This window comes from Sander vitreus, chromosome 17 (genome assembly GCF_031162955.1).
Source record: "Sander vitreus isolate 19-12246 chromosome 17, sanVit1, whole genome shotgun sequence".
NCBI lineage: Eukaryota > Metazoa > Chordata > Actinopteri > Perciformes > Percidae > Sander > Sander vitreus.
In genome coordinates this window covers 23,330,008-23,353,390 of record NC_135871.1, presented here as the reverse complement: position 1 = coordinate 23,353,390, position 23,383 = coordinate 23,330,008, and the positions used below count along the sequence as shown (strand labels likewise).

The 23,383-nt window shown below is 40.3% G+C and overlaps 1 protein-coding gene across 11 annotated transcripts in view; it reads left to right on the top strand.

Annotated features, from left to right (window-relative positions):
• camk2g2 (calcium/calmodulin-dependent protein kinase (CaM kinase) II gamma 2) overlaps positions 1–23,383 on the top strand; it is a 66,722-nt gene that overhangs the window by 12,274 nt on the left and 31,065 nt on the right. For all 11 annotated transcript variants that reach the window (XM_078273375.1, XM_078273374.1, XM_078273372.1 and 8 more), the window contains exons 3-6: positions 14,987–15,046; positions 18,412–18,466; positions 19,726–19,791; positions 22,279–22,351. In XM_078273375.1, coding sequence (XP_078129501.1) covers positions 14,987–15,046; positions 18,412–18,466; positions 19,726–19,791; positions 22,279–22,351 — 254 coding nt within the window. The remainder of the gene's footprint in view (positions 1–14,986; positions 15,047–18,411; positions 18,467–19,725; positions 19,792–22,278; positions 22,352–23,383) is intronic.

Sequence of the window (23,383 nt, the reverse complement as noted above, 5' to 3'; positions counted from 1 at the left end):
TTGGGCAAAGTCTCAATACTGTCTTCCTACTGCTGTCTGTGGCACTCCCCAAGCCCATTGGTTCCTACTTAATACCCAAATCTTTGAAAATGGGTCACAAATATGTAGTTTCCTTTTAATACACGTTTAGTGCGTCTTAGTTTTTTGCACTGAAGTGTTTTTGATCCGCCATTAGCCTTCCTGTGTGGTGTTGAATATTGAGAAGTGAGGTTGGAGAACGTGTTAAATAGGTGAAGATCAAAATGTAAAAGCCCTTTGAGTAATGGGAACAACATGGAAAATAAATCAACTTAAAAAATATTTTAGACAGAGTGGATGTTTTGATTCCTTCAGCCAGTTATGGTTGCCTTAAGGGGGAACTTTGGTATTTCTCAACCTGCACACTATTTCCCCATGCATTTATGTGTAAGTAACTAATGTGAACAAAAATATTTGAAATTGGTCCAGTATTGAGCAACAACCCTGTAACCTGCAGCTGCGAACCGGGCTGCAATGTAACCCTATGGGGCAGTAGCTACTGGATGTGCGTCCACTAAAAGAGCTCAGATTGTTATAAGTTTCTGACTACATTATGGAAAGATGGTGAAGTCTCGTGCTGAAAAGCGAGGTGACTTGTTGCTGGAAGACAGCGTTGTGGAACCATAGCTGTATAGTGTGGAACACGAATGTAAAGTGAGGAGTGATCCCTATATTCATTTTGAAAATCGTGATTATCATTTTGGCCATATTCGTGCAGCCCTAATATGCAAGTATATTCACACACAACATGGTGATCTCTGTAAATATTTGTTCACTCTTTGTTGCCATTATCTCCATTTACATTAAGGTTTATTTGCACAAGGCCACTATTTTCCCAAGAAGATGATGTTTGACCAGCCACATACTGTTTATTTTCCTCTTTTCTGTGTGGTTCCTCGTCAGTTTGGTCTGTCAGTTGTTTCACCTTAACAATTGACACCTGCCTGCAGGCTCTTAGCCAAGTTAAAATCATTTGACAATCTCTGCTGAAAGCTGCTCTTACAACAGTTTGTAGCATCCCAAAACAATTGTCCAATGGAGTGTGGCGTGTGGCTACATCATTTGGTTAAAGTGTGTACTCCTGTTGATTGGCACACCACCACCACAGTTGGTGTGTTTGTGTCTGCTTCCAAGGTTACAATCAAAACATTCTTTCATAATAAATCTTCTCACAGTACTTATATTCAGGGCCCGCTGCCTTGACGCACTCTTGCGCAGGTGTGGGGGATGCAGGTTTTGTCAAGGCTAAAGCCTTGACAAAACCTGCATGGAAGGAAGCACAACCTCTACTTAGGGGTGTTTGATGTCAGCACTTTTTCCAATGATTCAGGACTAGGATCATTTTTTTATTACAAAATAGTAACTTGCATCATATTTTTCTCAATTGGCTAAAAATAGATGCATTTTATCTTTAAGTTGGTATGTATTTAATTAATCCAGTACTTGCCATAAAATGAAAAAAATACTTTTTATATCTGTCATTGTGTCCCATCCTTCCAGGTAGACTGCAAATCTTTATTTAGGTCAAAATCATTTAATCACTTTTGGCCTGCAGGACGACCAAACATTTACATTTTTAAACATGGCTACAGCTTTAACAGTTGAGCAATAATTTCAAATGAAAATGTAAATGAACAATAATTATTGAATCACTGGCGAATAATCAATTCCAACCTGTGCAACAATAAAACACACTCCTCAGAGGAGAGTGTGATAAGAGCACACACAGCTCATTGCTTACACAAAGCGTTGTAAGATGTCTGATCTGGTGTGTTAGGTTTAATATTTGCATATACATACGAACATGACTTGTTTTACAACATTGTGGTTGCTTAATAGGAATGGTAGAGCAATCTAGTAAAATAATGTAATTATTTGCTTTTGAGAAGGACTAACTCATACAGGCTGTACAATCCACTGCTTAGCTGCTGTCAGACTTGATCCTCGTCAGCTGTCACTCTTCTTTACACAACTTAACTGGTTGGGTTACATTTGTGTTGTAATCTGGATATGTGTTCATGTGTTGCTTCAGGTCTTACAAAAAGGACTGGCAGCCTCAACGCACAATGGAGTCCATTATCCTTTCTCTGGGAATAACCAAGAGATAAGTCAGTGTATGTGTGTGTGTGTGTGTTTGATCAACTCTCAGAGCTGGTCATTGTCAGGGTTGAAGCATGACTCCCTTGAAACAGCCTCTCATCAGTGATTAGTTATCACTAAGCGAGGATCAAGGCTGCACTCTGACACATCAAGGCCGGGAACTCGGGCAGTGTTATTTATGTGCTAGAATAAAGGTGCCACTATTTGCCTCCAGATCTATTCTTAGTACTAATTTGTTTCTCATTCTCATCACTTTCTTTTTTTTTTTTTTTTAACGTTCCTACAGCCAAATACAATGTGGACATGCAGTATTGAAAACACTGCTGCCATACCTTGAATCCTTCAGTAAAAGCTGGTATTCAAATATGGCCACCACAAACAAATGATGGTTGATTATTAATAGAAGCCAAGTTTAAAAAAAAAAAATATTGAGGGGTGGTGGAAATAGTCGTACTCAAATAGTTCACAAGGTAATGAACATTTCCACTAAAAGATGACACCACTGATTCAGCATTGCACTCCTGTAAAATTGTCGGACTTAAAAAATATTCAAAATCAATGCAGCAGAACCAGAGATATCATTTTTTTCCCATGCATTTTTCTTCTTTGTCAAAACCTGACGCCTACATTACCCATTATGCAACCCGATTGCAGACAGTTCAGTCGGGGATTCGTGTGAGTTATTCTAGCAGCAAATATAGCATTGTGCCACTAGCCTCAAACCTTCGAAGAGAAGTGGGCTAAAAAGGTATGTTAAGCTCACTTCTTTCTAACCCAGCCCCAACAACGCTGACTCAAGTTACATTTCTTGAGGCAATTTATCAGACCTGACACAGCTCCCTCTGGAGCCACAAAAGGCTGTATACAACGATTTTCACATATGCCGTACTACTCCATAAGACTTTGATGTGTAAAATTGGTGGAGTTCCCCTTTAATTCCATCAGCAGTTTATGTTTAAGAATTCCTCTTTTGAACAGAAGTACTGTTTTCATTCACCAATTATTTCCAATCGCTTTTACTTTGACTATTTTTTTTAAATCGCTACAGTCAATGCAACTCTGCCCTCCTGTATATGTTTCACATTAAATGCCTTTTGGGGAGGGATTATACCTTTTTAAGCGGCTGGAAGGCTATTAATGTGAAACTACATTGAGAGTAGCTTAATGGTTATAGAAGAAATGTCAAAGAACAGACGAAGCAGAAAATTTGTGAATGAATGTTTAAGAAGCAAAACTCAAAACGACAGAATAGTGTGTATGACACAACTTTATTGTTGTACTAATTAAAATTGGTGTGGACAGGTATATTACACTGAATTTATCAAGACAACAGTTAAACATAGATTAGTTATTTTGAGTTGTATACAAAACAAACCGCAAATTAAAATGGGATCATGATTCTAGCTAAAATATGCTAAAATATATACTCGTAAAATGGGAGCAATCAGAAATAAAAGCCTGTTTTATTTGACATTTGATCTGCACTTGGGTTAAATAGAGTCCTCTGCAAGTGTTTTAGAATTAAGGTTTACTGTCCTTCCTGGATTTCTGGATAAATAATCATCTGTTTTTTGTAAGAATTGAACGGTTAACATGACGTGTTTTAAAATGTAAAATGCAGTTTCACAACATCACGTGCTTCTGGCAACAGTAAAACAGGCTGCTCTGTGAAGTTGAATGCCTCAAACCATGCCAGTACTTAAATGGCTTCTTTATTTGGTAAAAAACCCCCGGAACTTATGAACTCAGCCATAGTATCTGTATAGTCGTTGATTGAACTTGCAACAGGGTCACAGCTCGCACAGCTCTAATGCTTTAATGTGACATGACACGGTGAGCTGGCAGAGTAGTTGTAATACATCTAATTTACCTTTTAATCTCATGATGTATTTGCTAGGGGTGGGAATCACCAGAGGCCTCACGATACGATATCATCACGATACTTATGTCACGATACAATATTATTGCGATTTTAAACATATTGCAATATTCTGCGATATATTGCAAGTTATTACCTTGTTTCCAACTTGAAATTTTTCCCAATTTCAAATGATGTCCCCAAAAGAAAACTTTGTCAACATCTGTTTTATCTAAAAATATACATTTCTCTGTTTGTAAGACCAAGCATGATTGTAAGACCTCAGCTGCTCCTCCACTTGCCTTCAACAAGGAGGGGAAATGTATGAGCTCTCTCTTTTGAAGATAGGTCTGGAATAGCTTGAGCTTGATGACAAATGTGAAAATACTTTGCACCAGGTCAGGCAGCATTTTTAACTTTCCTTGCAGATCTACATTCACTTTGTTCAGATGATGCAGCATGTCGACCAGAAACCCCAAATCTGAAATCCACTGGGGGTCATGCAGCTGAGGATATTCCTTATGCTTCTCTCCCAGAAACAGCTTCACTGGGTTCAACATTTCAAAAAAGCGGGAAAGCATGTTACCTCTTGAAAGCCATCTCACAGTGCAGTGGAAAAGCAGATCACTGGGAAGATCTTCATCAAGTTCAGCTATGAGGTTTTTGAACTGCCTGTGATTGAGAGCATGAATGCAAATAAAATTCACAATTTCTAGCACTGGTTTCATGACGTGGTCCAAGTTCAGCTTCTTAGACAACAGATGCTCTTGATGGATGATGCAGTGAAATGTCGAAAAACCCGGGAAACGGTCGTCAGGTTTACACAGCCCAACAAGGCCATTTGCAGCTCCTAACATAGCTGGCGCACCGTCTGTGGCTATTGCTGGCAGTTTTGACAACTGCAAATTTGCCTTCTCAGCAACAGTCATGAGTGTCTCTTTCAGGTCGATGCCACGGGTCCTGTCTTTTAACGGCACAATGTCAATCAGCTCTTCTTTAATTGTGCAGTCTTCTGACACGGACCGTACAAATATTGCCAACTGAGGCTTATCTTGAATGTCAGAACTCTCATCCAAAGCAATGCTGAAATACAGGCATTTCTCAAGGTCCGTATGTAACTGTGTTTCAATGGAGTTGTTAATATCCGATATTCTCTGTTCAACTGTGTACCGTGACAGCTGCAGGTCTGACACAGACCACTTTAAATTGTCATTTTGAGGCGCGAGGATAGCGATGACATCTTTTGAGACATGTCTTCACAAAGTCCCCTTCACTGTATGGCTTTTTAGCGCGAGCAATGTTCCATGCTACCTGATGTGATGCTAACGTGACTTTTTTTGCGAATTTTCGTAAAAGCGGAGTCTGCTTCTCTGACTGCCGTTTCATCGTGTTTACCTTGTGCTTGCGAAGTTCACTGCCTTTGGGGAAATCCCGGGCGATGTTAGCATGGAGTGATGTGAAATGCCGCTCCAAGTTTGATGCTTTAAAATGCGATCGCGAAGTCTCGCAAATCAAGCAGAAAGGCTTCCCATTTCGTTCCACAAAAAAATACAGTTCGTCCCGCTCAGATAAAAATGTCCTGTGCTCCTCTTCATATTTGCGCTTAGCTTTACTTTTCCCTGCTGACTCTGCCATTATTCACTCACTCACTAGCAGCACATACCCTGCATTGTCAATACACGATAAACAGCTAGCTACGGCAACACCACTAAAACAACCACATAGTTACCGTCCTATGATGTTACCGACCGATGCGATTCGAAACGCGCATATATATATATATATATATATATATATATATATATATATATATATACACACACACACACACACACACACACACACACACACACACACACACACACACACACACAGTATATTTATTTTTTTCCTTTTATTTTTTTTTTAACCCAACCCCCAGCCACCCAGTAAGAGCCTCACAGGAGCAGGCAAAGAGCCGCAGGTTCGCCACTCCTGATCTAAAGCCATAAAAATAAACACTGTATAAAACACTATGATACTGTAGGCTATATGATGACCATATTAAAATGACGTGCTCCGCCAGATGGAAGCATCGAAAACAGCATCAGTCTATTTGTACTGTTTTATCGTATTATTCACGAGAATAAATTCCATAACATGGCAATATAATTACAGAACATTTGAGTTTTCTTTGCAAATATTTCTTTGTTTGAATTTACGATAGTATCTTGTCTGTTTTTCACTGCAGATGGATCAAACGTGTTTGTGTAGGACATTAATTGTAATAATGGCTTTGTGAATTCTTCATATCTTCAATAGAGGGATTATTTTGATTTGTTTTACACAATGGTCTCAGATTCACACAGTTTCACGTGTTTCATCCATCTGCCGTTGGTGTCGCCGTTTCTGTGCGTACGCCTGGGTCAGAGTGTCCATGGAGGACCGCATATTTTCCCTTCAAGTTTGCTTTTTATAAATCCCAATTCTTGCGTAGAAAGCGGCGTACGTCTTCATTTGTGCGTACGCCACGTTTATAAATAAGACCACTGTTCTCATAATCATTTCACTCGAGCAGCAGTGCATTTCAAATACACGACTTGTGTTCAGAGCGAAATTAGAAACGACTGGGAGCAGCCACGTGGGTCAAAACAATTTAAACTTGAATGACAATATTTTGTAGACGAGGCATGCATGAGAGATTTTAGAGTGGAAATAAAAGAGCAATTTTTCCACAGCTGTGCAAAGCTGTGTTTATTAATGCAAAGCAGAGGTCAGGAGAGCCTCATTAAAAGTAATGACATCTGTTTAATTTCTGTATCACTGCATGCTATGAATTGAAACCATCAGGAAAAGGATGGGAAGCAGGTTCATCTAAACATACCGGTATGTAGCCAGGTGGTCTTATGTGTGTGTGTGTGTGTGTGTGTGTGTGTGTGTGTGAGAGAGAGAGAGAGAGAGAGGGAGAGGGAGGAATATTGAGGATGAGGGAGAGGGAGGAATATTGAGGATGAGGGAGAGGGAGGAATATTGAGGATGAGGGAGAGGGAGGAATATTGAGGGAGAGGGAGGAATATTGAGGATGAGAGAGAGGGAGAGGGAGGAATATTGAGGATGAGAGAGAGGGAGAGGGAGGAATATTGAGGATGAGAGAGAGGGAGAGGGAGGAATATTGAGGATGAGAGAGAGGGAGAGGGAGGAATATTGAGGATGAGAGAGACTGGGAGCTTTTCCGCCAGATACTAATAATTCAAATAAAACACCCGGGTTTATGGTGATTTTGGCTGTCTTGACTTCTCAGCTGTGTCTAGAGCGATCAGACACACAGAGCGAGACTAATGGACGGACAGACGGAAAGATATGCACGCAAAGAGAGGCATTATCGGATTGCTGGATAGTTTAAGAAATAATAATGCATCATATTTTATTTGTTACATTTTTATGAGTAGAATCTAAATCTGCAACGTTCTCTGTCAGGTAAATGTAGTAGTGTGATGTTTTCCTCTGAAGTACAAGTACACAGTAAGGCAGTAGTATACAGATAGTTGCATATTAAGTGCTTTGGGGTCCCTCTGTAAGTTATTTCGGACTACAGTGGTTCGGGAGAAAGCTACAAGCTGCAATACAGGAGGCCAAGCAATCAGCTCATTCCAAACTGGCATTTTTTGAACTGGCACTGCACTAGTTAGATAAAAACATGCTCATATAGATAAAACGGCTAGACCGGCAAAGACAGAGAAAACACGACGGAACAAGAGACATATGTGACACAAGTTAAAACAATATTGTTATGGAAAGGGAAAAATTGTATAAATTATGAGTTATAATGAGTAAGCCAGTTTAAACAGGTGGGTTTGGAGGTGGGATTTGAATGATAATATGGTGTCAGACTGACAGATTTGTGGCGTCAGGGAGTTCCACAGCCTGGCAGCAGTGGAGCTGAAAGCCATGGTGCTGAGGCGTGCGGTGGGGTGGTTAGAACCATCTTATGAGAATTGTGACATTATTAATATCATCTTTATCCTCATCTCCTCCAGCCCTATCCTCCTTGTCGTGTTTGTTTTAAATCATTACGCTGTTGGCTTTGAGTAGGCGAATGGAGCCTCAGCATTGGCCCACTGACACCAGACTGACCCCTCATAGCGACGAGACGCCTGACTGGAGTCACTTGTTGATGGAGGAAGCTGTGACAGGAGGTGGAAATGATCAGTGTCAGAAACTCGCCTTCGCCATTCTCGTTTCTCTGTATGCCTCCATCTGTCAGCCTTCTCTGTTTCGGTTTCGCTTCCTCTTACTTTCTGTCTCATTGTGTCTCTGCCTCTCTGCTTGGTGATGCAGGACGCGCCAGGTCACTGTGATTCAGGGCTGTAAGCCGGAGGAGGATTGGATCTATTTATAGTCTTGTCTGCTCTGGGCCACACTGACCCGAAGTCTCTGTCTGTTTTTCTTTATCTGTCTGTCTGTCATTTATTTATCTCATCACTTGGTCTTCCTTTTATCCTGTCATACCTCCTCAGATAGGAAGACATTACCCTCCAGTGTTTAACAAGCTCCATCATGTGTGTAGTTATCTTGAGGCAGTGTCTTCAAGATGCTCACAAACACACTTGTTTCTATAAAATGTCCATTCATTTTTCTTCCTTTTCTTGGGATAAGAACATAAAATAAATTTCCCAAACCAAACACTGATCCTGAGATGAAATGCAACTAATGATATATATATATATATATATATATATATATATATATATATATATATATATATATATATATATATTTTTTTTTTTTTTTTTAAATGATATGGATTAATCTAATGCTTTTTGATTAATCAGTCAATTAATTTGTCTCTATAAAGTCAAACATGATAACAAATGCCTATCTCAACATACTTGAGCTCAGAGTAATGACTTAGAAGTTCTTAATTTGTCTGGCCAGCAGTCAGAAAACTTAAGATTTAAATCACAAAGATATAAAATGAGGAGGAAATCAACTTTAACCAGGGAATCTTTAGTTTTAATGCATTTATCAAGCAAAATGCCAAACATTTGCTGGTTCTAGCTTAAAAAATGTATATGTGTATATGTCCTATACGATTGTAAACTTAATATTTTTTGGTTTGTTTAGTTTTTTGGGTCTTTGGCAAGCGATTAGAGGGCGTCACCTTTGGCTCTGAGAAGTTGTGATCAGCTTTTTGCTGATAACTTACTCTTATATGTTGCTGCTTCATATCAGTATCAATGTATAATTGGATATGATTTAACTTTCTTTCATTTGAACAGAACATTTTTTGAAGCTTTGGTCAGAGATACACCCAGGTTCATCCAGTGGTGTGTGTGAGAGTGAGAGAGAGAGAGACTTTTAGTCTTCATTGACGTCTGGAAAGTCGCTAAAGGCTTTAAATGGAATTACTAGGTTATTTAATGGCTTTGTTTGAAAGAAATAAAATGTGAACCACACACACACACACACTTCAGCCACTGAAATGCACATAGATGGTCATGATAAAGTGCTTTCAAATAGAGAAGCTGTTCTGTGTGTGCTAGTTGTGTCTAAGCAGCGACTCATCATGCTAATATCCTGCTATGCTTACAGTGCAGGTTGCCAGGTCGGCTCCAATCAGAAGATTGAAAACTGTACCGACCATGGTCTTTTGTTGACGCAGCTTGTTCTCTGACACTCCCTGGAGAACTTTGACGGAGCAGCAGATCGCATCATTCAAAAGGGTTGTACTTAGTGTCTTAATTATTTCATAGGTGTGTTTTGGGCGTAACATGCAATAAACCAGAGTCTCATATCCCATTCCCTTTTAATAGCCAGGCGCATTTGTACCTTGGCGCATTGCTATTATGATGGTGGATTAACTGCTTAATTTTTTTAATTTTTTATCTTTTGCATTTTTGTGTGTGTGTGTAACAAGCATAGTGTGCACGCTGTGCATGAGCCTAGGCGCATTTTACTAACAATAATAATAATAAGAATAACTTTTATTTATAAAGTGCCTTTCATGAAACCCAAGGACACTTTACCGAATTACTGTGGCAAAGCTAAATGAGGTTTTAGGCTGTGGTAAACAGGTGGTGTTTCAGGAGTTTCTTTTTTTTTTTAAATGTCCAGGGATGTAGCATTTTGGATAATGCACTGTTAAAATAACAATGAAATGCTGCTTTATTGACTTTAGACCAGGTTTATGTTGGTCTATGGTGCGATCACTTTCCGCTGCCTCAAGATAGCAATACGCCAAGAATGCACCTGAACACACCTCCCTGTAAGACCAGCACGCTGATGGGCGCAGGTGCATTTGCTATTTAAACCAGATGGGAAATTGACAAGTGCGTCGGTCTTAAACATAGACTGTTAATATTAATGGACAAAGCATCCGGTTCGGCGAAGTGCTGCAAATGCGGAAGTGCCTTAAACCTGCATTCTATCTGAATTCCAGCAGGGGGAGACACGTGCAGTTGCAAAAGGAGGCCGGTTTCTGTAGAAGTCTATGTGAAAGTGACCCACTTCTCACTTGATTTATTACCTCAGTAAACATTTTCATAATGAGTTTATGGTCGCAATCGCTAGTTTTAAGTCTTCTGCATCACAGAATGATGTTCATTTTTTTAATTATGGTCTTGTTGATTTTAAAATTGGCGATAAAGCAGGGAGTGTTTTAGGGCATGGCTATGATGTGATTGCCAGTGAAAGTGTGTAACGTAACGTAGAGTGTAAGGGCTCCTCCCTCACTCCTCCCTCTCGTCTAAAATCGTCACATCCGCAACCAGGATGGCTGCTCCCGTAACGGCAAACTCGGTGGCTCATAGCAGATCTCCACAAACCAATGAGTGACGTCACACATGCTCTGTCCATTAATATACAGTCTATGGTCTTAAACTAGCAAAGACACTTGGGTCGGGCTTTGCGATGCACCCGGTACAAAATAGGGCCCACATACTGTGAATTAATGTTTTGCTTTTACTGATAAAACCCAGTAGTGTATTATTGCCAAGTTATGATATATTTTCTATTCCTTCGAAATACTTAGTATATGGTCAGGCTTTTTTGGGGAAAATATATCTGGTTGACAGGAAGTTTGGTACTACTAAAAGTAGAAAAATAAGCCATGTGTGTTAACAGCTACATGAACGCCAAATTCAGCAATAAAAACTGACAGTGCAGAGAAAAAATGCTACAACAATGACAACTTGTCAACAAATAGAAAACTATCAATGTCAAAGTGTTTTGGGCTGTTTGTGTGTTTACTCTCTGTGCTCAGTAAGTTGGCATTTATTGTAAATTATTGTCTGTCTCTTTCCCTGCACGCGGAAGTTAATTGATGTACATGGGGGGAGGGGTGTATGGATCATTTTTCAAACAGTGGATGTGAGCTGAAAGAAGCCATCTATCCATCCACCCATTCCTCCACTGCTCCAGTCTGTTCAGAGCTTTTAGATGAGATAATAATAAGGGGGTGGGCTGGATGGATAAATGAATATGATGATGTGCCACGCCGTCGCTCATCACTCAATCCAATTGGGCTAAGTGCTGTGTACTGTGCTTTTCGGAGCAGACCCTATGATATCACTGCATCTCTCTGGAAAGCTGTGCAAAGGGTGTGTGTATGTGGGTGGGGATGGTATAGGCAGGCAATGAGTTTGACTCTTTCACTTCAAATCCTACGAAGAAACTGAAAGAAAGTTTTTCCTCCATGTATTTACAACTGTAGCCCACCACAGTGATGATGTGATCTTCCATGGGGAAATTAGGCTATTAACAAAATAATTTTACTTTTAAAATAGTTTGAATGATTTTACCTGGTATTCTGAATTGGTCACTTCTCAATTAATGTCCCAAACATTGTTGTTTTGGTTTGGCATTTAGAGAGCGAGCTTTACTCACACCCTGTAGCCACACACTTTCAAACTTTCTATCAGTTTTTGAGCTTCTTTCACAGTCGAATACAGCAGCCCAGCAATAAATCCTACCTTCATGAAGGTTATAATGTTCAGTTTGTTGAAATTGTTTTCGAAAGTTGTTGATTCAACCTTCAACCCATTGTATTTCCTGAAGCTGAGAAATATCTGTTGGGGGCCCTAATGATGCTCTGTTACTCTAATACTGTATGTGATATTTGATCTTTAGGCTTGATGATCAACTTGTCCTTTGTGCTGATTTTATAGAAGAATATTATTATTTTTTCTATGCTATTTTTAACGGGGTTACCTTATGTATTTGACACCGATCAGCTTCTGTTAAGTTGCAGTCAATTTTTCTTGTTTCTGTTCTATTCTATACAATATGTCCCTTTGAAGCCTTTAAATATTCTCTCATCTCTGTCAGTTTCTAGTTTTTTTAAACTGCCACGACTGTTTGCCATCACAAGCATAATAAAGCCATTATCTCAAAAATAGTCCTATTTTTCCAGACCGATCCAACTTCTAAGAATACAAGCAGCTAAAATAGCCCGTTATGGCTCTGAGAAGAAGGTTGTGGAATGTCTGCATAGTGCTTTGATTTCTCATCATCTGAACACAGGTCAGATTAAAGTGTGTGCATGTGTGGTCCTAACAAAACCATACTGGATCTTGAACTGAACAGGATAGGTCTACACATGTCTGTTTACATAAACATGCAGAATAAATACTGCAGCGGATGGGCTTAGCCCTGTGGGTCAGAGGTTTGGGGTCACACTTGGGATAGCATAGCACAACTCTCCCTGGGTTTTCCTGCAGGAGCTTGTTGGAGGTCAAGGATTTAATAGGAAAGCAATGCACCAACCTTTTCGCTGCTAATCAACATCTCCTCCCTTTGCTGAATCTCTCAAGGCTACTAAAAAACAATCCCGAACACAACAGTTCAGAACCAGCAGATAGAGATTGTTGATAAATATTGAGGTTTGTCTAATTACGATACAGATAACATTAGCTACATGCTTGTAATGGTAGCTTTCCATAATGACAATACTGTTAGATAAATAGTAATAAATGATTACTGAAGAGAGAGATCACTGATGTCCGTTGTATCTCACCGCCTCACTATAATCAGTGCCATGTTAAATACAGAAGTGTAATTTAATTGACATATGTTTTAAATGCTTTGTATGCACACAAGACCACAAATTACAATTTTACGTGGTCGTTTTACATTTTCCGCTGCCTCTAAGGGCCGCTCAGTGTTTGCTGTGAAGGAAGGAAGTATTTCCTTTTCATGCCAGTGTTTTTTTCCAGCCAGTTGGGGAGTTTGAACAAACTGAAGCCTTCTCTAACCTCTGTACATATAACCCCATTAGGTTTCTCTTCAACAGTGTCTTAAGTGTGGAATCTCTGGTTTTGACCATAACTGCTACTTATTGTACACCTCTAAGTGATTGACGGCTTTGCCACCAGAACTGCTAATGATTAGGATACCATGTGTTGACTTCCATTTGCATTTAACTTCGTGTACAACACTTTCTATTTTTGCGATCTAGTTTGCTGACTCACCAGGGTGGAACTTGTCACCGTACATATTTCTTCTCTCTTCTCTTCTCAATTTCTGAAAAGTCTTCGAAATGAACTGCAAATTAGTGCTTGTTTCCATCAGCTGCTGTTGTGAAAATATATTCGAGGACATTATAAAATAAGATAAGATTAGATAATTACTCAAGCGCTAGTAACATCGTGGCATTTCATTGCTGCTTTCCATTGTGTTTATGCTATTTTAACAATTTATTTTTTGTCATTTCTGATTCACTTATACATGTGGTGTCTATGTTCGAACATTTTATAAATCAAACGATGAATCGATTAAAGGAGTATAATCTGCAGATTACTATGTATTGAAGAGTATTACTAGTCGTAGCAGTAACAGATACTGACACTGTTTTGGATGGGACGGGATTAGGGATGTTCAGTGTCTCTCCCCCTCTGACACACACACACACACACACACACACACACACACACACACACACACACACACACACACGTCCATGGAGGCAACCCATCTGTCCCCCGAGACCAGCAGCTGGTAGATGGCAGGAGTGTTCAGTTTGATCTTGACCTCTGACACTCGGCATCAGGAGATGTCATCCGTTGTATCTATCTACTGTATATGTCCTACAACCAATCGGCCTGTCCTAAACATGCAGCTACACACACACACACACACACACACACACACACACACACACACACACACACACACACACACACACACATCCTCCCCTTGCCATTAGCATCATTAACTGGACGCTGATTATATTAAGGCTGGACCCACAAGACTAATTTCACTAAGTGAGAAAAGCTTGTGTGTGTGTGTGTGTGTGTGTGTGTGTGTGTGTGTGTGTGTGTGTGTGTGTGCGTACACAGTATATAGCTCTCTGTCTGTCCACTTGTGCAAGCTCATATTAGTTGACAGCCACTGTCTTGGCCTCTTAGCTTGTCTGGCTCGTGGTGTGTCTTACCTTTCTGACATCCTGTCCGTGCTGTCCCCTCCAGCTCTAGTCTATTTGATGTTGGTCATAAAATGGCAGGTTTAGAGGAACACCGTTGCTCTGAATGGAGTAGGAGGAGCAGAAGAGATTGGAGAGAAAGGGAATAAAGTGTGTTTATGTGTTACAGTGGCACAGTTAAAAGAAAATGATTAATCAATTCTGATAGGAACTAGTGCAAGCGTTTCTGAAATCCTTCCAAACAAGATATCAAGTTTTAATGGTTGCAAAAATCTTTGCTTTAGAAAAACTAAACAAATTATGTATTATTTATTAGCACTGCATCTGTTAAAAATATGTAGAAGATGTTTCCAGAATGCAAGTTGCAAAAGTGCTATTGAACAACATGAACTGCAGTCAGATTTAGTAAATGTTGTTTTAGGCCTTGTTGTGGTGTGCTTTTATGTTGGCTTTGTGTTCTTCTGTGTCCACTCTCTCAGTGGGTTTCCAAGAACAGTTTTTCCCCCTTGTGTTTTGGTCACTTTAGCTCACATGTTGGACAAAAGTATCTTGCTTCTCTTCCTGGTAATGCAGTTGTGTCCTTACTGTTTCCTCTCTCTCTTTTCTGTCCTCAGATCACCAGAAACTGGAGAGGGAGGCAAGAATCTGTCGTCTGCTGAAACATCCAAACATAGGTGAGTCATTTTTGAGAGTTTAGTGGATCAGTGGAATGGCTGTGTTAATTCAGAACAATTCAATTTTATTTATAGTGTCAAATCATAACAGGAATTATCTCAGGACACTTTACAGATAGAGTAGGTCTAGACCACACTATAATTTACAAGGACCCAACAATTCCAGTGATTCCCCCAAGAGCATGCATGAATGAAAGTGTGACAGTGGCAAGGAAAAACTCCCTTTTAGGAAGAAACCTCGGACAGACCCAGGCTCTTGGTAGGCGGTGTCTGAAGGTGCCGGTTGGGGGTATGATGAACAATGGCAATAATAGTCACAATAAAGATATTGTAATAGTTACAATAGTTCATGGTGTCATAGAGCACAGCAGGGCGTGACAGGGCGTGGCAGGGCGTTGGCCGGACATAGCAAGTCGAAGCCGGGCATTGCAGTGCGTAGCAGGGTGTAATAGGGCACAGCAGGGCGTAGGGCAGGACCACGGCGACAGCTGCCACCATGATGTAGGTGCCGTCATGATCCAAGATGATGATGCTGGGCGGAAAAAGAACATAAGGACTCCGGGGAATAAGCTCCCCGGAGCTATGTTAGTAACAAGCATTTCTGTGACACGAATACACACAGACGGAAAGAGAGAGGAGAGAGAAGCTTAGTGTGTCAAAGGAGGTACCCCGGTAGTCTAGAACTATAACCGCATAACTAAGAGCTGCAGAGAAGGGGAGATAGGGAGGCTGTGTTCCGTGATTGTGGCTACACACCTTCCCCCGCCGGTCTAGGCTAACGCTGCGATTCATTACTCCCTAAGTATATGTAAGCTTTCTATGGGGAGAAGCAGAGATAGGGTGGGGGTGCGCTATGACTGGTGCTACACACCCACCCCCGCCGGTCTAGGCGAACGCTGCAACTCCTCATTCCCTAACTATAAGCTTTATCGAAGAGGAGAGTTTTAAGTTTACTCTTAAAGGTGTTGACGGTGTCTGCCTCCCGAACCCAGACTGGGAGCTGGTTCCACAGGAGAGGAGCCTGATAGCTAAATGCTCTGGCTCCCATTCTACTTTTAGAGACTCTAGGAACCACAAGTAACTCTGCATTCTGGGAGCGCAGTGCTTTAGTGGGACAATAAGGTACTATGAGCTCTTCAAGATATGATGGTGCTTGACCATTTAGAGCTTTGTAGGTCAGGAGAAGGATTTTACAGGAAGCCAATGCAGAGAAGCCAACACAGGAGAAATATGAACAATGGGAAAAGAAGTAAAAAGCATGGGGTCTCCAGCATGGGGTCTCCAGTTGTAGTGAGGAGGCAGTTAAGGTACAAAACCATTAAAGCCTGATTGCCGCAATTTGTGTCATTTGTCTCATTCTCTGAGTCATAACTCTGTCAAATCTGAACACACGTGATACACTTATTTTTAGATTCAGTGTGGCGTACACTTTCTGAGGATATTATTACTATATGTCCATTGTGCATTAATCTGCTAAGAAATCGTGGAAGAAAAGACTCTTTTTAAAATATTATATTAGTATCAAAGTAATTCAATGATAGTTGTCTGCACCACCATGGGTACATTGCAAACAGGAACTGCTAATTTAGCTAATTTCATACTGCCAATTTGCCAAGATGTCCCTGTAGCAATAGATTGTCAGGTAGACACAATGCTGTAAATATCTTTAAATGTCGTACATCTGTGTTACGTTTGAGTCTCATACAAGTGTATCTAAGACTTGAGTTTCATGATATCTTTTTACTACTGAAATTAACCCAGACAATAGGCAGTGGCCCCTTGAGAAAGAAGGAAATGTCTTTGTCTTTGTGGCAGAACTGTGAAAGTGTCTTATCATACAGCTGTGTGCTGCCCAGTGCGCGTGCACACTCTCTCTCTCTCTCTCTCGCTCTCTCTCTCTCTCTCTCTCTCTCTCTCTCTCTCTCTCTCTCTCTCTCTCTCTCTCTCTCAGGGTATGATAACAGCATAATCAGTATGGTTTCATATATTTTCTCTTTCTTCTCCGTCCCACCTGATTCCTGCTTCATCATGGTCTATTCTTCCTTTCTTTTCCTCCCTCGGCTGCTCTTTTCTTATCCTATTCTCAAGGGGAGAGCTTGTCAAGTTTTCTTTTCTCTGAATATAAGCCATCTGAAGCAAGAAGAGAGTAATATCTAACATTTCCAGGCGTAATTTAAAGCACCTTCACCCAGCTTGACACAAGCATGTTTTAATATCTAACTGAACACCCTGAGCTGCTGGTTAAATAAAGCTTTTTAAAGTTTTCTTTGTTGGCAACAACTTCTCCTGTATGGAAAAAAAAAAGAAAAGCTGATTAATGTTTCGTACCTGCTTTTGTGCTTCTTTAACAGAGATAAAACCTAAAAGTAAATTACCAGTATCACATTCATTATAAAGGATTAAAATATGGCAACCATTCTGTCAACTTTGTCATCCAAAAGCTGATTCCTGGTTGCCAACAGGCCAGGTGGCACTCAGGCTTTAGAAACCTACTGTCGTGCCCTGGAGTGGATAATTTCAGATGGGCAGAAAACTGGTATCCTCAGAGGACCATGTATCACTTGACCTTGTGTGTGTTTGTTATGATTGTGTTATGAAATACCATAAGAGCATTGTGCTGACTTGTGTTAAGTGTGGTTCTTGTGCTTTGTTCCCACTGGCCAGTGATCAGTGATGTATTGATCGTCTGCCACCATTACACAAACGGTTACAAAATACACAATGTAGGTTTTCCTCAATAACAAGCTTTACACAATTGTCACAGGGTATTTGCAGCAGCACAACTTAAGTAATTTTGTTTATTTAAGCAACACATAAGTAAATTATTTGAATCATAAACATTAGCACAAATGTATGTTGCTTAGGTCTGGGCAATATATCGATATTATATCGATATCATGATATGAGACTAGATATCGTCGAGGATTTTGCATATCATAATATCGTGATATGACATAAGTGTTGTCTTTTACTGGTTTTAAAGGCTGCATTACAGTAAAGTGATGTACTTTTCTGAACTTACCAGACTGTTTTAGCTGTTCTATTATTTGCCTTTTCCCCACTTAGACATTATATCTACATTACTGATGATTATTTATCTAAAATCTAAGTGTGAAGATATTTTGTTAGAGCACCAATTGTCAACCCTAGAATTTTGCCTCGATATTGAGGTATTTGGTCAAGAATATCATGATATCTGATTTTCTCCCTATCGCCCAGCCCTAATGTTGCTTCTGCTTCACCTGTCCTTATTCAACAATTGGTAAAACTAAATGAAACGTATCAATAGTTTCCATAAGGTCGTCTTACCTGATGAACTGTTTTCTAATTGAAGTCTCTTTCTCTGTTTCTTTCTCTCTCACTAGTACGACTCCATGACAGCATCTCCGAGGAAGGCTTCCATTACCTTGTCTTTGACCTGTAAGTAAATCCCATTAACACACACACACACACACACACACACACACACACACACACACACACACACTTGTCACAGGTTTAAGCCAGGGTATTGCTCCAGGATGAATTGCTTCACCCAAGCAACAAAAAAGTTGACATTTTCTCAGCCGTACAGTATATCAGCTTTTTCACTGAGCTGCCATGATGGAAAGCTTCATTCTACTCTTAAATCGAACCCTATTTTAATAGTAATTGCACTAAGGTGTTTAATAATGAGAGTTTGTGACTGCAACTTCACTACAGTAATTTGTTACCATGTTTTTCACATGTGTAATGTACATTCACTGTACTCTCACTGCTCACCATGTTTAGCCCACAAATAAAGATTATTGGAAGAGTTGAGAGGGGCAAGCTTCCTTTTTCATAGTATGAATGTACCACTCATGTAACATGTACTATATCCTCTCATGGAAACGTTAGGACTGTCCCATGAAAGAAATTGAAATGTGATATAACCGTATCAGATTGTGTTGGGTAGAATTCAGCATATAATTGTTCAGGTTAAAAAACTGTGCTGAATAGGTTTTGCTCAAAGTTTCATGTCAAACTCGTGTTTACTTTGGTGAAACAATCCATAAATTTTGTATCTGAGGTGCAACAAAACCAGACATGCAAGTCTTGAAGAACGTGGTATTATCAGCAACCAGTTAAGTGGCCTCTTAAAGCACCACTTAGACCACATTCTACACATTGACACAGAACATGTTGGATCTATATGGATGTGTCACCACAACATCAACATAAAAACCTTCAGCGAGTGTAAATTAAAGGACCAGTGTGGAGGATTTAGGGGGATCTAATGGAATATAATAATCATTATGTATAATCGCCTGAAACTAAGAAGCTTTAAATGAGCCCTTCATATCTACTTAGGGAGCGGTCCTCTTCCACGGAACTTGGCATGTTGCGTCACCATGTTTCTACAGTAGCCCAGAACAGACAAACCAAACGCTTAGAGAGGGCCTTTCGCATTTTTATGTTACCTGACGGTCACCATAAGTTCTACTACAAGCTTGGAAAGGGGGGGGTATCTGAAACCTTACCGCTAGATGCCACCAAATCATACACACTGGTCCTCCAAAACAAAATGCCCGATGAAAGCCAAACTGGTATTTTTTTTTTTTTCATTTGTAAGAGCGATTTTCATTTGTCTCAATTGTTTTTGTGATCAGAAAGGAGAAATAACCAAATCTCTGTTTTGTCTGTGTGTCTGTCTGCAGCGTCACTGGAGGAGAGCTGTTTGAGGACATTGTTGCTAGAGAGTATTACAGCGAGGCAGATGCCAGGTACAATATCTCATCATGCTAACGTGTGAACATGTTATGTAGTGAATGTTTTGTGTCACTAGTACATTTTGGTGGTAAAATTCTAGGCTGCCAAAGCAGTGACGTTGGGTTATGATACCATAAAATGCTTTGCCATTTAAATCTGTGTTAATGTAATGCTTGTGGTCTGTGGCAGTCCTCTGAGGTTCTTTATTTTTGACTGTGTGACTCAGGGCTTTTAAATTTAATTCCATTAATAAATAATGACAAAGCTGTCCTAGGTTTTGAAACGTTATTTAGGGCCAGTTGCCAGACGTTGCAGTTGTTTTTTTCACTGCAGCACATAACTTGCCTGGAGTATGCAGGCTAAACCTTATCTAATGCTCTAGCAGATTTTGGTCCGTCATGTGGCATTGCAAAACGCAATTACATAAAATTATGCATGGTTCTGCTACACGGCTAGCAATGCATGGACAAGTTTGTAAAAGGACTGCCACGCAAACGTAAAGCAAACGTAAAGCAGACGATCTACACCAAACTACCAAAAACAAAGGCAAGACAATATGTAGTGGTGACCACAATTCAATATGAAAATATTTGTATCTACAAAAGGGAGGATGGAAGAAAAGGTTTGGGAACTAGTAGTCTATAGAATGGACAATTAGATTTGGGATTAGTTCTCTTCTGATATCGATCTGTACAGGTGATCCTACACCAAAGGCTCCATTTGAGTTAGAAAGAATATAGAAAAGAAAAAGGAAAAGGCAATATAAGGCGAAGAGTATTTGAGACAGGGCAAGAGAGAAACCGTGCGGGGGTGTACGATGATAAAGTGAGTAAGGACAGCAGCAAAATAGTCTGATGGGCACTACAGTGTATTAGCTGCAGAAACGGGGAAGAGACTCAAATGTGGAATCAAGATGAAGCATTTTGGGCATGCCAGGAACTTTTCTTTTGATTCTGTCTCTTAGAGAGAGGACAGCACTCTTCCAAAAACTCTTTGTGCACCCTCCTGCTCCTGACCCTGACTTCACCTCTACTAATCAATTCACTTTCAACTCAATTTACTTTAAACGAAATAATTGTAATTTGAACGGCTCAAAATTGTTGATACGTAAGCTTAGGACAATCTTATATAAGTACCTACCTCCCCCCCTCCTGCCTCAACAACACACACACTGCCCGCGCCACTTCCTTTCACACATCTATTCACATAAAAATTCACCAAACATATCTCCCACATACACCACTCATGTCGTCCTTCATTTTGGCCGACCTGACTTGCTGGGTCGGAGGGCGGGCAGTCGGAATCACTATCGCTAACTATCGCTAACCCGGAAATAACAAGCGGGATGAGTGACGAACGCCTCTCAAAATCGGACGAAAATCTTTTTAACTGACCTTTGTTGGTCGGAAATTAAGACAGATTCAGCAACTGTATGGCCTATTTCTCGCTTAAACTGTTTTTAGAAACACGTTTCATTGAACTATTTTCGTAAAACGAGATTGTATTTCGAACAAGCTGCCATTACTATCGGCTGGAGAAGCCAGATCCACGTGACGCGTTGTCATTTCTGGTTTTCATTTTTTGTATTACGTCTTGCGCAGAACGTACGCTAAAGACGGCGTCGCTTCGGTGTGTTCCAAGGCACTTTTTGGACCTCGGGGAGCCGACTGATCAGTCTGACTGCCTTTTTTGCCGACGGTCAGCCAATATATATAGAGGTTTACTCCTCGACGCAGCTGGCCCGGGTTTTGACTCCGACCTGTGGCCCTTTGCTGCAAGTCATTCCCTCTCTCTCTTCCCTTTCAAGTCTTCAGCTGTTCTGTCGAATAAATGCCCCTAAAATAATCTTAAAAAAAAAAAAAAAAAAAGTGTTAATAGCTGTTCAAATCAGCCACACTGGAAGGCAGGGTGAGAGAAGGTGGAGAACGTGATATTGTTAAAATGGAGATTACGGCGCATATTTTCCGACGGTCTCTCCTGGACGACATTCATGGTGTTGTACTGTTGTTCAAAAATTTAAAACAAGAGCTCAGATAGAAGTTCAAAACCTGCTTCCTTTCTCACCTTCGCACACCCGGCCAATCAGGGCGTGAAGTGGGTTTAAGTGTCACATTGTCTGTTTCGGAAAGTTACAGAAATGGTCAGACACAGCTGCCGCACTTGATGGTTGATTTGTCATCTTTCTTTGTCTTTCTTGTGTCTTTCTTGTTTCCGTTGCCTGTCTCAGCGTGTTTTCTCTTCCCAGTTCATAATTCATCTCAGTGTTTTTGACCTTGCTGGCCACAGTTGAGCATAAATTTACTTGTATTTATTTTTGTTGGATTTCAGAGAGACTCTTATTTGCTTTACCTTCCATGTCATATGAATTCACTATTCAAAATGTACATAAAAGACCAATTATTTACTCTACTTCAGTCTGCACTCCATTGTCATCTAATTGAGCTTTTGTGAATTGACACGTGTCTCTTCTCTGTTTCTCATCCTTCTTCTGTCTCCTGCAGCCACTGCATCAATCAGATCCTGGAGAGCGTCAGTCACATCCACCAGCATGACATTGTGCACAGGGACCTCAAGGTGAGTTGTCATATACCAGTGGTGAATACTCTCTAGTTGTTCTACTATACACACATTCACACAGACGTCAGTGTGATGTTGAGAACAACTGAAGAAATGAGCGTCATCCGTCCCTCTTTCCACCTGCTTTCTCTATTCCCCTCTTCCTCTATGTTCCTCCCTTTTTCCCCTCTATCCCCCTCTTTTTTTTTTTCATTGTTGTACTCTCTTTCCCTCTCCTTATCTCCCCTCGTGCACTGCTGAGGAGTGACGAAAGCAGACAGCTGCTATTAATAGCAGGTTGGTGGATGAGATGACGCAAAGTGACGATTTCCCTCGCAGCCAGTCTGTTCACCCCTAACAGAAACCAACAGCACATTGACCACCTCATCTGTGTGATTTCATTTTAAAGGACAATTCCGGCGCAAAATGAACCTAGGGGTTAATAACGTGTACCGAGTCGAACGTTCTCTGAGATCTGTTTTCATGCTACTTGAATGTGTCTCTAGTTTGAAACAAGCTACCGCAAACTGGGGGTTAGCTGCTAACGCTAGCTTTTGGGGCACAGGGTAAATCACTATTTGATACCACTAACAAGGCTCGAAATAGCACCACACTTAAACAGTAGCATAATGAGGGTCCCTACATGCAAACCAAAGCATTGAGAACTTTGTAAGTGTACAGACAGTTTATTACAAAGATAGATTACAAATATAAACGACGAACGCCGTGCAACCAGTAACCAGTAATATACAATAATTCCACATAAAGTCCAACATCACTAACCTCATAAATCAAATTTTTTGGTAGAAGTGATATTTCAAAATGGCAAATAATTTACTAGTAAGTGTTGTAGAGTCATAGAAAACAGACCCAACAGTCATGACATGCATGCTGCTCATTCTGTGTAATTGAATCTGTAATTGAAAGGGGCATGTTCAAAATAATAGCAGTGTTGTGTTCAATTAGTGAGGTGATTGATTATGTAAAGAAACAGGTGTCAATTATGGCCCATATTCAAGGAAGGAAGGAAGCAAATGTTGTGAATGCTGG